General features: G+C 44.5%; 1 protein-coding gene across 2 annotated transcripts in view; it reads left to right on the top strand.

The window, feature by feature from the left end:
• PITPNM2 (phosphatidylinositol transfer protein membrane associated 2) overlaps positions 1-18,655 on the top strand; it is a 221,909-nt gene that overhangs the window by 108,154 nt on the left and 95,100 nt on the right. For both annotated transcript variants that reach the window (XM_084820036.1, XM_084820035.1), the window contains one exon: positions 10,967-11,143. In XM_084820036.1, coding sequence (XP_084676162.1) covers positions 11,066-11,143 — 78 coding nt within the window. In that variant the 5' untranslated portion in view covers positions 10,967-11,065. The remainder of the gene's footprint in view (positions 1-10,966; positions 11,144-18,655) is intronic.

Raw genomic sequence — 18,655 nt, 5'->3', positions numbered from 1 at the left:
GTATTAAAAGTGCTGTGATGGAGGCAGCATTACACTTGGGGCATCTCTACACCAGCCTAAAATCCCGCAGTTAAAACGGGGCTTTCTGCTTCCATTTTAAATGCAGGATCATGACTCCCTTTTTAACGTGCTTCCTTTCCCCACACCCACCTCCCCCTCCTTCTCTCCGTATCTGAGTCTTCCATTATCTTTCACTGATCTCGCTCCTCTTCTTGCCACTTTTACTCTTCTCATGGAGGAAACTGAAGCGGAACACAACGGTGGATAATTTGATAGCTCAATATCTGTGATCTATTTAGAAACAGAACAAAGGGAATTTAGTGCAGGAGACGCCTTGAATGATTACAACATCATGTAAAGAGCCAACAAACTTCCGTGAGGGAGCAATCTCAATGGCAGGATAAAAGCTCCGTGTCAAGGAGCCTTTGGTGCGTTTTCATGTTTCTTTTGTCCCACCAGATTTTCAGATTTTTAGAAACCAGAATCTGCTTGTAGATCACTGGATAATTTGCAGTACATTGGCAATGGTTTCTGACTCCCCACTGTTGAACAGTGGAAACAACAAAAATGCTTTCTTATTTTTCTAAATCAGAATCCGTTCTCAGTAGTAACCCAGATGTGGACTTCTGCTTGTATATGCAGACCATCCTAGAGTATGGCTCATAGGATGCATTAGTAGGCAAACGGCTCTGACCTCTGAGCCACAATTTTGCACCGAGCCTTGGTTGGTGGACCTCAAGGACCTAGTGAAATATCGACTTAGATCTCACAAGCCTGAATTCTGCTCATGCCTGTGATTGTGGGACACGGGAAGAGCAATGTACGGCTTAAACAACCCTTCTGCAACCTGGTGCCCTCCAGATGTGTTGGACAACAATTTCCATAATTCCCAGCCAGTATGGCCATGGTGACTTAGTGGTTAAAACGCTGAACTGCAGACTGGAAGGTCGGCAGGACAGCAGTTCGAGACCCGAGTGCTGCGTGACGGAGTGAGCGCCCGTCTTCAGTCCCAGCTTCTGCCAACCTAGCAGTTCGAAAGCAAGAAATTGCAAGTAGATAAATAGGTACCACTTCGGCGGGAAAGGTAACAGCGTTCCGTGCGCCTCGGTGTTCAGTCATGCCGGCCACATGACCACGGAAGCATCTTCGGACAGCGCTGGCTCTTCGGCTTAGAAATGGAGATGAGCACCACACCCTAGAGTCGGACACGACTGGTTGGGGACACCTTTACCTTTTTATGGCCATGGGAGTTGCAATCCAACACATCTGAAGGCACCTGTTTGGGGAAGTCGACCTTAAAATTTCTGGGAAAAACACTTGCAGCCTTAGCCTATCTTTTGAATCTACAGGCGAAGGAACTGGATAGAACTTTTAGTCCCCCTGACTGTTGTCTCAGTTTTTCCTTTTGCTCTTACATTTAAAGAATTTATAAATACTTTATATATTCATTAGCTTTTTATTCTCTAATTATAGGGTTTCGTTTCAAACTTCCTACAAGCTTCCTTTTGCAGTCCCCAAGGGCACTCCATTTGAGTGCCAATGAACTCGGCCACAGTTTGACGCTCAAGTGGCTTGGAGTTGGATTCCCATTTTCTAGCCCTGTATATCAAGGATTGAGATATTTATTGTCTGGATCTCTTTGCTGGATTCAGATTATGTAAAGTATTTGGCAGCGGCAGCCGGGGGGGGGGGGGGTGTCTTTGAGGGAGAGAGAGAAATGAGGCCCAGCCCAAGCTTACTATCTATACCCAGTGTTCTTTAAGCCTTGAGTCATGACTGCAAAAGTTTGGGCTGACTGCCCAGAGATGTGAAGTATAACCTCCTCAAGTTCTTCAGGAGCATACTTGACAACTTCTTAAAATCCAAAAAGGGGCGATTTCTGACCCCCTGCCCCATTACTCTGCTCATTATTTAAGTAAGTTAAAGCAAAATATGAGGAAGTATATACTAATAATATCATTTCTTTAGATGCTATTCCTAAAAGGCATGCTAAAAAAGGGGATGTCGTAAAACACTTTATACACATCTGCAGAGCCTGACTGGACAATATTTTCCTCGATTTGCAGAAGTTAAAAAGGTCCTCTTGAATAGCTTGGCTAAAATCTAAGAGTGGAGCTTGTTGGAGCAGAGCAAAGTACTTTGCAACCCAGCTGATTTCCTTTGCAAAGCAGAGCCATTGCAAAGTGCTAATTAGCTTGCAAACATTCTAGGTAGTGTCACAGAGTGCTTATTTTGATCTAGGAAATTTGTTACTAAATAACCTTAATTGTCAACAACTCTGAGGGAACTCCTATGAAGGTGAAGCCCTCCAGATCATAGGCAAAGTCTCTGCTTTGTAATCATGCGTGTCTCCCCTGCCAGCATTTCTGTCCATGTTACTCTACAGCAGGGCTGGGGGACTTCTTTCAGCCTGAGGGACAAATTTAATTTCTGAGACGCTCAGGCCCAAATACCAAAAATGCCAGTATATATTAGCTTAAAGCTCTTCCTGCCAGTAATTAAGCCTTAGGAGAGACATCTCAACCAAACGATAAGAAGTTAAGGGCAATATTTACAGTATCAGTTTCCTATGGAGGGGAGTGCTCTGGAGGCTTGACGTGCCTTTGCAATAATCTGTTAAATTGCAGATGTACAAATTGAGCAGGCACTACAGGGTTGCAGAAGCAAGCACACAGGCAGTGCTAGGTTCGATACAGCATCAATCCAATTTCTTCAAAATTCCACTTTCTTTTATTAACTGTGCTTGCCAGAGAACTTTTAGCAACTCATCTGAATTAAGCAAAAAAACTGGTTTTACGGTTGCGGGTGTGTATGTCTCAAGGTGCATTCCGATGTGGCTTTTGTGCAAAAACAAGCAACTAGCCCATTAGTGAAACACCTATTCTTCGTCAAGTGCCAGACTGTACAAAACTGCTAAGAGACAGCCATTGCTTCATGTTGTGTAACAGCATGCAACACCCTTTCTCTCCTCTACCCCTGTGCATCAGGTGAACTCTATTTTCAGAGCAGGATCAAAATACAATTTATCCTCATGCCATGGAAATGGTTGATTTTCCTTGTTATTATTTCATAATGCTCATTTATATAGCCCCCAAATGGAAGGGCATCTAATGCCTATTTTTCAGCCTGAAGTATAGTTTTGCACTTTGACAGTGTCTGTCTAAGAGATTACCTGTTTGTGCCACTTCATTATAAGTGTAAGTTTCCCCATTTCAGTTCCCAGCTTCCTACAGATTTTATTGCTTTTAAATTGATGGTTGTACATTCTACTTTTTCTTTAACATCCTTTAAAAACACAAACACTCACCCACTCCAGGGTAGAATGGAACTATTTTAATTCATCTTTTAAAACAAATGTATTTCTTGGGTTAAAAAAAAGGAGACTATTTTAGTGATGGGAGAGGCTTTGGGGCTTTCAGAGGCTGGATTTTGTGGTGCCAATGATATGCGGGGAATTTTGGTTCATGCCTATTTTGCTTATAAATATTATTGGCATATTAGATTATATTAATTAAGAGCGGCTTAATGAGATTATCCCCACCCTGTTCTGGAATGTTCTCCTGATGGATTAGCCTGTCAAAGAAATTATATGGGTCAGTTTGTGAGAGGAGAGAATGGTGGATGGGCTGCCTCTGTAGATCTACTTGCTTCACTGGTCTGTCACGCCAGGGAAATTTCCTCTGGGTTTTCTTCTGACAGGTATAATAGCAATTTAAAAGCAGTAAAAAGGCATGAAACAAGGAACTGGAAATGAGAGGGGAATAGATGTTTATCATGCAGCACTAGACAGCTAATTTATTTAGGGCTTCTGCGGGAGTCAAGATGGGCCTGCTTTATTACCACTTTAATGAAAAAGACTTGGAGGCAGTGTTATGGTTGCCACAGGGATGCCAGTGAAAATGGCCTCCCCGTGGTGAGCGAACTCTGTCCTCATGGCAATGTTGGCAAGTACTTGCCACCACCCGTCCTGCATCATATTTTGACTCTCCATGGAGACATGATAGAAATGGAACATGTGATGAATATTTGCCAATATTACCACAGAGTTAGCTTTGGTGGCATTGCTGTAGCAACTATAATATGTGCTTCAGCCTTTAAAGAGCCTAGTGTGTATAATACTGGAAGAATCTTGCTGATTTATGCTGTCATGTTTTATTCTGTTCTTGGCTTTTATTATCTTTTTCTTGTATTTTTATGTGAGCTGCCTGGAAGGTGGGGGGCGTTTTGAGGCTGAAAAGTAGCACATAAAGAATCTAATAAATAAATAATAAAACCTCAGGCCTCAACCCTTTGAAGATTACATGGGCGAAAGTCACTTTGTGTTTACTTTCCCATCTCAAAAATGGTAAAATGAACACCTCACTTTATCACTTGTTGTGGTAGGAGAGTGACCACAAAGTGACATTTTTCACCTCAGTTTTCACGTCATAAAGCTTTTTCTGGTGGATTCAGATTTACAACTGAATGACACTGCCATCACTGCAGTATCATTTTGGGCTTTTGAATTCACTCGTAGGATTGCTAAAGTGGCCTCTAATGTGGGAAACAGCCACTGTAAATCCGTACAATAGTCCCTATTGTGACTATTACATTCAAAATACTCTTCCAAAAAAAGCATGCTCTGTTATTTCCTTCAAATGCCTCAGAACATACTTCTTCTGTGAAGCCTTCGGCACAACCTCCTGAAGGTTGCATACCCTACTGTAATGGTGCAATCCTATGCATGTTTAGACAGAAAAAGGTCCTACAACTCCCTGGCTGGGAAATCCTAGGAGTCGTTGGACTTTTTTTGTATCTAAACATGCATAAGATTGCATCCCTAAGTAAACCTAAATGCATTTAAATGAACTACCACATATCCTTTCCCTGCTTACGCCTGCCTTCACCTACCTCTCTTTCCCTCCCCTTCCTCTGTTTCCCCCTATGTAAAACTTTAGATTTTAAGCTCCCTGGGGCAGGAACCTGTGCCCTTTTATTCTGTAAAATGCCATGCGCATTGACAATACTATAGACATAAATAATAAAGTACTATTCTGCATTTCATGCAGAACTGATACATCCACCTTAAGACACTGGCCTTAGCTGTATCCAGGTGAAGCCAGGAATTTCTTGGTATTGTTCTGTTCTTGTTCGAGAGACAGTATAATTGTCTATTTTCCCGACTTCTGCGTCCTCTAAACATTCCATTACACTAAGAATATCTTCATTCATTTTTGCTGGATAGCAGTTGTCTTTGTTTTTTACAAAGCTCAACTCCTAAACAAGTGAAGTAAATATAAAGCTTGTCTCTCCGCATGTGCAGAGTGCATTTATCTCACCACTGAGTAATTAACTCCGGCCAACACTCATCTTGGATTAGGGGGCAAGGTTTCTACAGGCAGTTTTTGAGCCCCGTTACATCTCATACTACAAATTGACTCCCAGTCCTTTCCTGCACTGGACAAAGAGCAGGATAGATGTAAAAACATTAACTGAATATTTAATAATACGGATTATTGTGGCATCAACACATAGCCTGATTTTTAAAAAAACACACACAGAGAATAACATTTTTTTGGAGAAAGAGGCTTTAGTCTTCTCTCTCACACGCTGTTCAACCTTAGTGCCCTAAAACGAGGGTTGTTTTGCTGAGTAGTTTCCTCTGACGCTGCTTGTTGTGAGAACTAAAGGCACTAAAGATCTGATCCTGTGAGGTACCCCAAGTCTTTCACAAGCTGTCAGCCAATGCTGACTTCCATCAGGAACTGTGAATACTTAGCACTTGGCAAGGGTGCAGAAACAAACGTGGGGAAAAAGAGAGAGGGAGAGAAAAGGAAAGATGAACGCTCTGCTCCCAAGATGGTACACTCCATTACTGACTTGCCACTTTAAAACAGGCTATAGGCTTCTGGGGCTGATGGGATTAACCCTGGAGCCAGCCAGTATGTGGCTATCTGATATAGGTGCACACTTCTCTCTCTCTCTCTCTTTCTCTTTTATGGCTGCTGCTGAAAGCGGCTGGAAAGTTCTGAGGAAAGTCTGCTCAGAGGTGGAGTAGCACAGTTCTAATGGATGATGTGAAATCTGTACCACTACAAGCTTTAATTGGTTTAAGGGTGGTATAGTGGTGAGCATAGCTGCCTTCCAAGCAGTTGACCCCGGTTCGATTCCCGGCCATCGCAAGAAGCTTTGGGGGCCGCGGTGGCTTAGTGGTTAAGACGCTGAACTGCAGACTGGAAGGTCGGCAGGTCAGCAGTTCGAGACCCGAGTGCTGCGTGACGGAGTGAGCGCCCGTCTTCAGTCCCAGCTTCTGCCAACCTAGCAGTTCGAAAGCAAGAAATTGCAAGTAGATAAATAGGTGCCGCCTCGGCGGGAAAGGTAACAGCGTTCCGTGCACCTCGGTGTTCAGTCATGCCGGCCACATGACCACGGAAGCGTCTTCGGACAGCGCTGGCTCTTCGGCTTAGAAACGGGGATGAGCACCGCACCCTAGAGTCGGACACGACTGGTTGGGGACACCTTTACCTTTACCTTTTAATCAACTGAAGCTTTTGTTGATTTACCATCAGCTGTAGTCAGTGTTAACTGATGAAACTCCAGATTTTAATTGGTCAGACTGAAAGCTAAAGGCACAGCAATCTGTTTTGAGTTCATTTTGGCCGTTACATCTTGCTGTAATGAAGGTTGGAATAAAAAATATCAAAAGATAGAAATTCCTTCTGTCTGAATGGTGGCTTTTGTTTATTAAATTTACTTAGTATTTATTTGTTCGACAGCATTTATATCCCATGATAGACACCTATGCTGTCAGGGCCCAGTTTCAGTACTGCAGTGGGCCTTGTCGGTTATAGCCAGGATTTGATCGGAAGTAGCCTGGAAGGGCTTGGGCCTATTCAGCCCCTGGAATGTCAGAGTCTGTGCGAGCTTATCTCTGTCAGTGTCCTCAGGGCATTGCCAGGGGGAGTCACCCAACTCCCTGTCCACCTGCTAGTCTGGCCTGGGCAGGCAGGGAGGCTGGAAGCTGTCCGTGAGAACCCGGCAGAGGTGGGGTGTGGTTTGCAGAAGGGTCTCCCGGGTTGAAGCGTCGCTGCTGGAGCACTGCCTCCCCGTTCAGTCAGGGGCCTTGCTGAAAGGCTAAAGGCCCTTGTCTGTCAAGGGATCTGGAGAGCCTTTGCTAGGAACATCTCATCTTCATTGCCCAAAGCTTCCTCTGTTTGGATCCAACATCGTCTGGGCTTTTGGAGGCACTCTGCACATGGGCTGGAACTTTGGATTGTTAAGGACTTGCCATGAAAAGTACTGTGAGGCTTTTCATAGACTTGAACTCCTGTTGCTGTGGATTGTGTGTCTGTGTTTGTAGTCAGCTCAGTGTACGGCAGGCTGGGTTTGATCTACGACTTTTGGACTTCCCTCTGCCAGAATGTTTTGTATATTTTATATTGTTTCATTGTGTGCTCTTTGGTTTTAATTTTTGTGAACCGCCCAGAGAGCTTTAGCTATTGGGTGGTATAGAAATGAAAAAAACAAAACAAAACCTCATGCAGCGTGGAGTTGCCAGTGTGAAAGCGGTTGTGTGTGTGGGTATGCCCTTGTGTGTGTGGGTATGCCCTTCCCTTGATCTTGATGGGCTTTGACCATGTACCCTAGAGTTATCAACAAAAGATTCAAAGTTGGACTCTCTATGGGTGTGGGTTGTTAGGCCTTTCAAGAAGTTATCCCCTGATTCCCTGATGGGGTCATTCCAGGAATCATTTCCTTTCCATGGCCGTGGTTGGAGCCCCGTGAAAGGATTGAATGGGTTAGGTACCCATGAATCCAGAGTCCCTTCCCTTGTGTTCAGAACCATGGAGATGCAATGGAGAAGCCATGCTGAGGATCGCAGTCACAGTAGTAGTGTTTAGCTTTGGACTGTTCTGGAATTATGTAGAGCCTATAGCTACTGACCATCAACTATATGATTTCTGAAGAGTGTAACCATTAAGCTTTTGCCGTGGGATTCCCTGCAATAAAGAAATCTCAATGATTTGGGTGTCCAGTGTCAAATTGCCTGAGCGTGTGCGCTCGGGGATGGGGAAACCTGACATATACTGAGACTTTGGTAATATGAAAAGTATGTATTTATTGGTTTGTTTGCACCATTTATATGCCACCCCACACTAAAAAAGTTATCTGGGTGGTTTATAACATGAAGATAATTTTTTTTTAAAAGCCATGACAATAAAACATGATGCAGCATGGGCTTGATTAAAGCTGCAGTCTTATTCCAAGGTGGATTATACAAATAATTATATTCTTTATGTGGTTAGCAGTCCTAGATATTTACGTTTTGACAAATGGCCAGGTGCCTTGTAGATTTTGCAGAGGAATATGAAACCATACATAAGTGGAATTGGTCTCACTTCATGGTTTCCTAGCTATTACACAAAGCCTGCTGAGTTGAACATATGACAGCTTACCCTTCATTCCCCCAAACAGGTCACCTCTTTAAGAGAGAGAGTGTAATTATTGAGCACAACACTGTGATAAAAGCTTTAATCTTTCATATTAGTATTTTCACACTTCAGCTATAGAGGAGTTTGCATAGAAAAGCCTTTATGGATCAGCCTGTGAAGCTCACCGAGGCGGTAATATTGATTATTCTAGTAGTACATCATGACCCCTCTGCTGCAGCCAATTGTGGCTTTGGGGACCTTGGCCTAAAGCAGTAGTTTTCAAACTGTCTGCCCTCAGGAAACCCTTTCCAGGCCAACTGGTGTGACACAGAGCCCCTGCATGCTTTGCAGAGGGTTCTGTGAGGTGTTCTGGGGCACACGCAGTTCACATGGGATGATAGCCAAGCCTGTCAGGTCTCTCCATCAGCCCACATGAACTGGGACTGTGCACGACAAAACATTGCTGCAGCAGTGTGTGGCAGGGAAAGATTGATGATCGTGGGTCATATTTCTGGAAAGTTTGTCCTCCATTATAGAGTGTCGCATTGAGGGACTCAAGGTAAGGTTCCAATGAATACCAGTGTTCTCTGATACACAGTTTGAAAACACTACATAGGGCTGTCCAGTTGGTTTCTTCCCCCACCAAAAAATCTAAACCGCAGAATATATTTACATTTAGAGGGTTGCATCCCTTCATCTTGCCATCAGCTTCTAACAGCCCTCCAGGTTGTCCATATCCTTACAGACAGAAGGAATGGAATACAGACCATTGCTGTTACAGACAGAAGGAATGGAAGCACTCAGATGTTGCTTAGCAACCATGGCAGCCGTCTCCTAACACTTTCAAGTTATGGCCAGAGCTCAGAATATGCTTTGCTGAAAGAAAGAAAGAAAGAAAGAAAGAAAGAAAGAAAATAAATCCAAACAGTACCAATCTAGATTATACAGATTTGCATAATTCTGTTTCAGCTAGTCAAAACTATGCAGAGCCATGTAACCTAACCCAGTGGTAGTCCTGCTCAGTGGTAGTCCTGCCCCGCCTTATGGGCTTCTGCACATCTTGAGGTTTACATTCACCTTCATAAGGGCTAGAAACTTGTTTTTAAAAGAAAGAAAGCTGAAATTCTGAGAGTTCTGTTCACTCAATGTCATTTTCTCCATCAGTGCAGCACAGTCCCAAGTGTGGTATGCACATAGTGCTGTTTTAAAGTGTACTACATTTAACACTTATTTATTGATTACATGTATATTCTGCATTCTCTGTAAAGTGCTCAAAGCACTGTTTGTGGTTTCTTTCCATACCAGCCCCATCATTTTAACCTCCCAACAGCCCTGTGAGGTAGATTAGGCTGAGAGAGAATGACTGGTCCCCGGTCACCTGGTGAGCTTCATGGCTGAGTGAAGATCTGAACCCGGGCCTCCCCAGTCCTGGTCTGATACTCCAACCACTATATCACACTGGCTCTCAGTGTGCAGTTCCTATTATGCATAATGACTAAGTGTGTTCATCGCACCTATCTCCTCCCCGCCCCCCTTAAAACAGGGGTTTTTTTGCATTCTTTTTGCACTGCAACTACGGACTGGTGAGGTTTGATCCCCTGTGTATGTGTCCAGTTTGAAAAGGACACATTTTGGAGTCGATCTTGGATACCTGTCGGTGTTGGGGTCCTATTGTGTGTACTTGTCATGCCCCCACTGGAGAAGTCCTCCTCAGAGGAAGCACTAGAGCGCCCAGAAACCGAAGGCACCCCAGATCAATCAGTCATCGGACCGACAGGAGCCTGGGCCCTCGGGGGAGATGGCTGCAGGTTCATCCCCATCGGGGGGGGGGGGGGACTCTGCTTCTGAGGCAGATGCTGATCAGCCCCCTGGCCCCCAGGCCTCAAGTGACAGGCCAGTAGGGCTCCAGTAAGAAGGAGTGCTCACTTGCAAAGAAGGACTCCTCAGGAGTAAGTGACTGAACAGCAAGCTTTGATTACTGCAGCTGAGCTCTGGGTGTGGCTCAGCAGGCTTTGGGGTTATAAGCCTTCACTGGAGACCTAGCCAGTATTGGAACAATATCATCCATCCAGCCTCTGTGCCATGTACCTTGCCTCCTGAACTGTGCTCTGTGACTGATGGTCTCTTTCCTGACCTTTTGGACTGCCTAACAACTCTGCTTTTGGACTGGGTAAAGTACCCAACTGATTTACCGTTTTTGACCTCTTGCTTGTTATATTGACCACTCCTGCTGTTGCCTGATCCTCTTTGGCTGGCTGGCTGCCTGTGTTCTGACTTCTGCCTACATTTAGATCACCTCTGCTGTAGCTGAACCCCATTGGATAACCACCTGTAGGCTTGAACGTTGCTGACTTCACTGCAGTTAGAGTTTGCTCCAGTCAGAGCAGGACAGTGCTGGGTCTGGCCCTGTGACTTGCTAGGGAGGAAAAAAATATGTTGTTCTAGGCCACAGTTCTAAAGTAGAGTTATTCAGAGAGACTAATTTAAAGAAAGAAAGAAAGAAACCACTTTAAAGCACAACATTAAATGCATCTCTCTTTCTGTTTTTGTTTCAGGGTGCATCAATGCACGAGCTTATTGTTATTTAAGCACCCTCCAATAAACACCTTTGGCATACATTTCTGACCAGACCAAAGGGCTCCTTGGATTTCAAGATGCTTATAAAGGAGTATCGGATTCCTCTTCCGATGAGTGTGGACGAGTATAGGATTGCCCAGTTATACATGATACAGGTTGGTGTACACACACACACTTATTGACATGCTGTCCCACAAGAACAGAGGGTACAAAATAAGTAAAATTACATGTCTTTCCGTTGAGCCAGTGTGCGTATGGAGCGTGCCAGCTTCTGAGTTACACGGAACTCTGTGTTGCCTCTTGGCGAAGATAATTAACTGAGTGCATAAATTCATAAATAGCCTCTTTTTTAAAAAACGAACCTGGCATAAGTCTAGCATGCAGTTTCTCAGAGGGCTTTATTCATTTCCACATGGCTTTGCCCAAAGCTGATTTGCTTTTGAAAAATGTGCTATGATTATTTCCTCTTAATTTTCTCTTCCAAACTTAAATTAGATGTTTAAATGAAAAAAAGTCATATGAGGAGGGGAAGAAGTGCATTAGCTATGAAAAATTTAACAGCAGGCTCAAAAACCTGTGTAGAAGGAGGGAGAGGGAGAGAGACTCATTAGCTGGGACTTATTCAGTGTGCTGTCTGTGATGAAAGGTCCTCTTCTTTGGGTGTGAGGAATGCCCTAGCGGCCTCTTTTAGTCTACTCCAATAGCCAACTCAAGACACAGACAAAAGGATTATTTTCAAGGCTTTAATCCTTTTACAGCTTAATGACTCTTTCAGATGCTAATCACCAGTGACTAAGCAATGAACAGCAGAGTAGCCTATGCTCCGGGTTAGGCAGTTGGTCCCCGTTTGAAGGAGAATCACTTGCAGACCCTGAACTTATGGGTTAGGGAGAGTTCCTCCCCCTTTCCCTTGGGTCCACGGGATGCGACCGTTGCTTGCGCGCCAAACGGGCGCTACGCCTCCTTTCTGCACCCTCCATCACTCGTCGCTGTCTGCGTCGAGCGTCTAGCAAGCCCCCCTCCTGCACTCTCTCACTGCCAGGGTCACTATCTATCCCAGGAATGCTGGCAGGAGGAATCTCTGCCAGCTGCTGTGCCTGTGAGGGATGAGCGGGCTCCTCTCCCACGAATTGCTGTTCCTCCTCAGAAGCAGAACTGCTCTAGGGTTCTATGGGCTCAGTTTCCACCCTGACATCAGGAATCTTTCTCCCGAGTTGCATTTAGTTCCCTGCTTCTGGCTATGAGATGTATAGCTGGTGACCATCTGTAAAGTATGTTACTGTCGGGCTAACTTCTTATTATATGCAAATGCAAGTGACAGAGCCCTAATTCTATTTATATAGTAAAGCAGTTTCAGATTGGGGAAATTTAGAGAGGAGAAGAGGTGGGAAGGGGTGCTTCTCTCTTTTCCCACCCACTGACCTGGTTCGACCCATGGTTTGGTGCCCCACTCAAGGTTTGTCTGGCAGATGATCAAACAAACCGTGGTTTGTTTTCTCAATCCCTGGATTGTTTGTTTCTTTCCTCCTTCACCTACTCCCTCCCTGTACTCCACAAATGCCATTGTGATTCTGTAATACTGGCATGTGGAGTAGCTGGTTCTTTTTTTACCACTCTTGCCCACCAACTCTGTAGCTTGGCAAAACAACCCATGGTTCTGGGTTTGCACATAATAACACGCACGTGGTTTAAACAACCCAGAGTTCACAGCCCAACAACAAACCATAGGTTCTCTTTGTGGGTTGTTCATGCTTAACCCATAGTTAACCCATAGGTCCAGGTTTGCACGTAACATCAGCCCATGATTCAACAAACTATGGTTAATTAAACCATGGTTTGTCATTACATACAAACCAGGTTAATATGGTGGCAAGAGTAATGACTGGAACCAGGTGTTATGATCATATGATGCTAGTGTTGTATTATCTTCACTAGCTCCCGGTTCATCTCTGGGCTGTGCTGGTTTTGACCTATAAATTCCATTACAGCTCCAAAGACTCTGTTTTGATTGTATTTAATTGGGTTTTTCTGATCTTATTCTTCTTATTCTTTTTATTTTGCATTTATGTACATCGCCGTGAGAACTTCAGCTGTAGGGCGACTCATAAACTGAATGAATGAATTAATACATAAATAAATAAGTAAATAAACATGGAATAGGTGGTGAGCCTCTGGCCCAGAAATGTGTGAGCCCTCAAAAACAGCTGGCTAGCTGCTGTTGGGAGAAAATATGCTAGTTTTGAGAGATGTTGGTTTGACCCAGCAACTGGGTTGCAATTGTAATGGCAGCCAAGTTTCTTGGGGCCTTTTCCTTGAAGTAGTTAATTGTAATGGGCCATTGACTTTGGTTTGAGCAGCCCTGGGAGCCAAGAGGCACTACAATGGTCCTGTGCTGATTCTGATTTAAAATAGTGTGTCGTAAATACATATTTCGTGTTGGCAAGAAAGGTGTATAGAATTGGTCCTCTGGTCTGCAGCTCTTTGCTGTTCCTGTCCCAGTGGGTGTGTGTAAGGTTGCAATGAACCATCTCGAAATCTCTGACTTTCATGCATTGTTTCTTCTCCTGGAATGCCTGAAAGCTGATGCTGAATTAATGGTAGCTTCTGAAGCATTTGTCACCCTCCTCCCCCCACTTTGCCCTGTTCCCTTTTTGCAGTGCTTTCACCACCTTGGCTGCCTGCCGTCTTAGCAGTTTGCTCTTCTGCAACGAACACATAACAGCCTCCATCAATTAGTATTAATTTTACATTACAGCAGTAGACTAAATGTACCCTGGACTTGCTTGCAGATCCATAGATCTCAGCTTGAGTTGGTTTTGTTTATTAGATTTTAGACTCCCATCAATACCAACATCAGGTGTCTTCCTCGTGCTAATGCCTGTTAGAGAATGTGGTTTGGTAGCTTCTTGGCCATCGTTTGCAGTCGAGTGTTTTGGACACAAGCTTTTCTTGTTAATTTTTATTTGTTGTTTGTATGTATTCTTCAAAGTGTAGAATGGATCTGAGCTGAGGTTATACATACTATAGGTTTTATTTGTTGCTACTCCAGACAGTACCAAATTTCAGATAATTATTTGGGCCAAAGTAGGCAGTGCTCTAAATGCATAGCTTCTGCCAAGAAGCAGCCACATATCCAGTTTCTCCATCCCCTTCCATAAATGTCTTGTAACATATTGTCATGATATTCTGTGTTTTCCCTCCCCTACTCCACATCAGTGATTGCTGGTGGCAGGAGAGTGGAAGAACGTGGAACATTGCAACATCAGGACATGAGAGAAATTCTACTAGTTCAGCCTCCCCCAACCTGGCACTCTCCAGATGTTTTGGATGACAACTCGTAGCATTCCTGATCATTAGCCATGCTGCTCGGACTGATAGGAGTTGAAGTCTAAAACATCTGGAGAGCATCAGTTCCGGAAAGCTGTACTACATCCTATGGCAGCAGAACTAGACACACCGTTTCCATTTTGTGTGGTAGCTGTATGTTTAGGGCAGGGGTATGCAACTTTGTGCCCTCCAGATGTTTTGGACTGTAACTCCCATAAGACCCAGTCAGCATGGCCAATGGTCAAAGATTATGGGAGTTGTAGTCCAAAATATCTGGAGAGCAGCAGGTTGCCTACACCTGGTTTAGACTAATGGCTAGCATCTCCTTTGGCCTTCCGTCTCCTCTCCCATCTTTATTCCCATGATGATGTGGATGTGTAATTATAGATTTCCCACCATCATGTGGTAACATGGATAGCAAAAAGCCACGGGATGAGATGTGGCCAAGGCTGAAAGCCTTTAGTTGGTTAATAGATGCAATTATTTCATTTTTATATTTAGACTTATAATGCACACCATGCTGGCAATGTCCTAATACAAGCTAAATTGCAGCATAAAGTATTATAAAGCAACACATTTAAAAATATCTATAAGAGCATGCACTTTGAAATGTGCTAGTAAAAAGTCTTTATTTATCAAAACAAACACACACTGATATTTGCTCTGGGGGCAGGGAGGTGTCTCCATGAGCGATTTACTCCGAGCTGGCTGCGTTTGGAGGTTCTTAGGGATATATGACATCATGGCCATCCAGCAGGCACCCCGGAGGTTATCAGGGCGAAACTGGGTTTCCTGAGACTGCTTAAAGTCTGATTCTTTTCTTTAAGTCGGGTTCTCCCCGGTATAGTTGCTGTGTGCCCCAAGCCCTGCATTTACCTCGGGTGTGCTAGCCCTGCCCAGGGGTGTGCCTTTTACCATGACCCCAGTCAAGGGGCGTTTCCTGTGTGTTTCCTATCCCTGCACAAACCAATTAGTGTCTATTCAGAAGTAACTCCCATTGTGCTCAGTGAGGTTTGCTCCTGAAATGCAGGTGCATCTGGAGCTACAGGGGAAAGGAAAAAGTGGGGGAGAGCCTGGGGGCAAACCCTCTCTTGTTGGTTGAGCAGCCCCTGCCAGTCAGATGACATTCACTCCCACCCCCACCCGGAAGTATGTTCTGTGAAGCTAATTTTACTGGTGTGGAGCACTCACTTGTGGAGCCCTGCATGGACCAAAGTGCAGCAAATCTGATTCCATTAAAAAAAATCCGGTATTCCTCGATTCGCTTCTCCCTCCATTGTCATGGAAGCACGCCCCAGGAAGGAAGCTGGCACTGGATCACTGAATTCTTGATTGCGAGGTATCTTTCCCACAACAAAAAGTAATCGCCCCTCTTGAGGTGTGAAATTAGCATAGTGAGGAAGAGAGCATTATCACTAGGGACTGCTGTTGGGAACAATACTCCCTTATTATCATGTATATAGTTGGGCTCTGCTTATTACAAAACCGTACGTTACGTGATCTTTCAGCCCCATGGCTTACGCACTTAAAAAATACTCTCCCAGACCTGCCAACCAGTGAGTGACACCAGAAGAAAAAAAACTGGGAGGGAAGCAAGAAGGGGCAAAGTGCATTTCTGGGGATGAGGTGGGATGAGTTTTGCCCCATGTGTTAGATTTCTGAAATAAGAACAGTATACAGTCATGCTTCCACCCTGAATATATTTTCTCAGAAGCCCTGCTGTTTTTGATGGAGTTAGCTTTTACGTAAGCTTGTGTAAAACTGTAGCCCTATTTTAATTTCCAGTTTATGATTCATTTATAATGTGTATGTAGAATGTGCCTTTCCTTCTAGTAGTCATGGGTCTAGCCTTGGGGTGTGTGAACTGTTTATCTGGGGAGGGTCTTTTGCCCCTCTCTCACCTCTGTTGGTGCTACGTGTGCTGCCATTTAAGATACGAACGACTTTGCACACCTGACGGAGTGCAACTCTCATCCATAGGAACATTGGAAGCTACCTTATACACAGTGTTTGTTCCATCTGTCTGTTTTGTCTACAATTACTGACTGGCAATGGCTCTCCAGGGTGTCAGACAGGGGCCTTCCTCAGCCCTACCTGAAGACTCTGGGGACCTCTTGCATGCAAAGCATATGCTCTTATCACTGAGCTACAGTCCTTCTTTTCCATAAAAAGTTAAGCAACTGTAAATTTGTTAGTTGTTAAGGACTCTGATTTGGCCCCATGCCTTGAAAACCTTGTTTGACCAGAGGTGATAGTGGAACAGAAAAAGAGAGTGTCCCCAGTGTGAGCAGTGATGGCCCTCCCAAAGCACACCTGCAGCTCCCTGGAATTATGCCTGTCTCCAGCCTACGAGAATGTCTTTGAGTCACCTCTCCAAGCATTTGATGACTGAGTCTGAGCAAGTTCACATGTCACGCTAAGTCACCCTGAGAATAAGCCACCATGGATTGGTTGTTTCCTAAACAAACCACATTACTCCTAACAAATGATTGGGCAACGGTGGCTTGGCATGGTTTCTTTCCCCCTCAGTCCTCCTGCCTGTTCCCAGCATGTATTCCAGCTGCCTTTGCAGCACAACTCCTGTTGGATCCTTGTATTCCAGATGTCTGGGAGCCCCCCCGCCCCGCTACATAGCTGTCAAATCTACAAGTTGCAAAGCACAAAATCCTGGAGCCTCATATTCCCTACAAAGAGAAACTCCCCCCCCCAACTCCTTTCACTACCCCTTTTCTGAGTACTTTTAACATTGACAACCTTCGTTTTTCAGTACTTCAAATTTGTGCAAATGGGATCAGTATTCTCGCCCCCCAGTCCTTCAAATTTGCACAAATGGGTTCATTTTCCCCCACGCACCCCTTTCATCCTGCACAAGTGCACACATTTGCAGGACCACAATTTACATTCTTAAGTTGTATTAGTATGACAGCAGCTAGTACAGTACTCAAGCACATCAATATGCCCTCTGCACATGTAGAAATGCCATATGTCAAATTCCCCCTCTCATAACATGTTGAAATGCCAGCTGTCAAACTCCTCCTCCACCTTGGGACTTCCCTTGACAGTGAGCTCCTAAGCAAAGGCTGAACGATATGGCAACTTCTGCTGCGGGTGTAATTACTGCGGGAGTATGTGGAGTTTGTTTCTGCTTTGCCACTTTAACAATCATTGAAGCATATGAATAAAATAGGAAAATATGCCTTGCTGTGTTCCTGTGAATGTGCGCACTTCCGAAGGACCAAGGGGGTGGGGGGAGGAGGAACCAGAGCCATTTCGCGCAATTTTTAAGGATCGAACAAAGGGCTGCCAAAGCAACAGGGCCATTGCCAAGTGTCAATGCGGTATTGGTGAAGGGGTGGACAGTGACAGCAGAGGAGGAGAGTGGACGGTGGTAGCACTAGTAAAATTGTGAGGAGCAGCCGGCAGGTTTTTTTCACCACTCTTGCCAGGCGGCTCTTTCAGTGTTTCAAAAAACCCACGCTGAAGCAACTCTGCTGGGTTCCGACGTCAGAACAAGACACCCTGAGAACAAGCCATCTTAAACAACTCTACTATAAGCAATGGGTTCTCAGGGTGGCTTGTTTGTGGAAAACAACCCACAATGGAAAAGCTGTGCTGGATTTGGACATCACACGAAGCCACGCTGCAACCACCCATGGTGACAACCAACTGTGACTTAGCACGACCTGCAAACCAGGTCATTAACTTGGAAAGTTCATTCCTCTTTCTCGCGCATGTGTGTTTTCTTCTTTGGATGCCGATTGGGAAGCAGTTGAACTTTTAGGTATGCTTGGCCATCTGGAGAATGCACATTTTTCTTTTCTGTTTTGGAAAGCAGCAGGAGTTGAGGAGTTATATAATTGGGGCTATTCATCTTTTCCAGTGAATCTGATATCTGATACCGATTCCTGTGAATCTCTGTTTGTTTGTTTGTTTAATAAAAAGCAGGTTCCTTTATCTCATGATTATGAAGATAGCTTTACAGGCAGCACAATCCGGGCAAAATCTCTCCATTGGAGTCAATTACCCCTACTTCTTCCTGGCCATCTACACTGGTGACACAGATAGCAAACCAGAGGTGCTTTCTTTCCGGTGAACTGCTAGAATGGGGCTTAGGTCTGGCTGTCATAGTCTAAGACCCCTTGGTGCCTGGAACCTTTTTCAAATTCAGGGCGTAATCCTAGAATATGATAAATTATAATAAAGAAGACGTTGCCTTTGAGCATGGGCCCCACACATCAGGGCGAGGAATATTTCCTAGTCAGAGGGTGTAGCTTCCTTGTGGTCTTGACACCTGGCATGTATCTTTACATGAATTAATTAGTGTCGCGTTTCTCTACCCG

Source organism: Heloderma suspectum, chromosome 13 (assembly GCF_057233095.1).
Source record: "Heloderma suspectum isolate Gila_16-S chromosome 13, 16-S_ref, whole genome shotgun sequence".
Classification (NCBI taxonomy): Eukaryota; Metazoa; Chordata; class Lepidosauria; order Squamata; family Helodermatidae; genus Heloderma; species Heloderma suspectum.
This window is presented reverse-complemented; position numbering and strand designations above follow the sequence as displayed.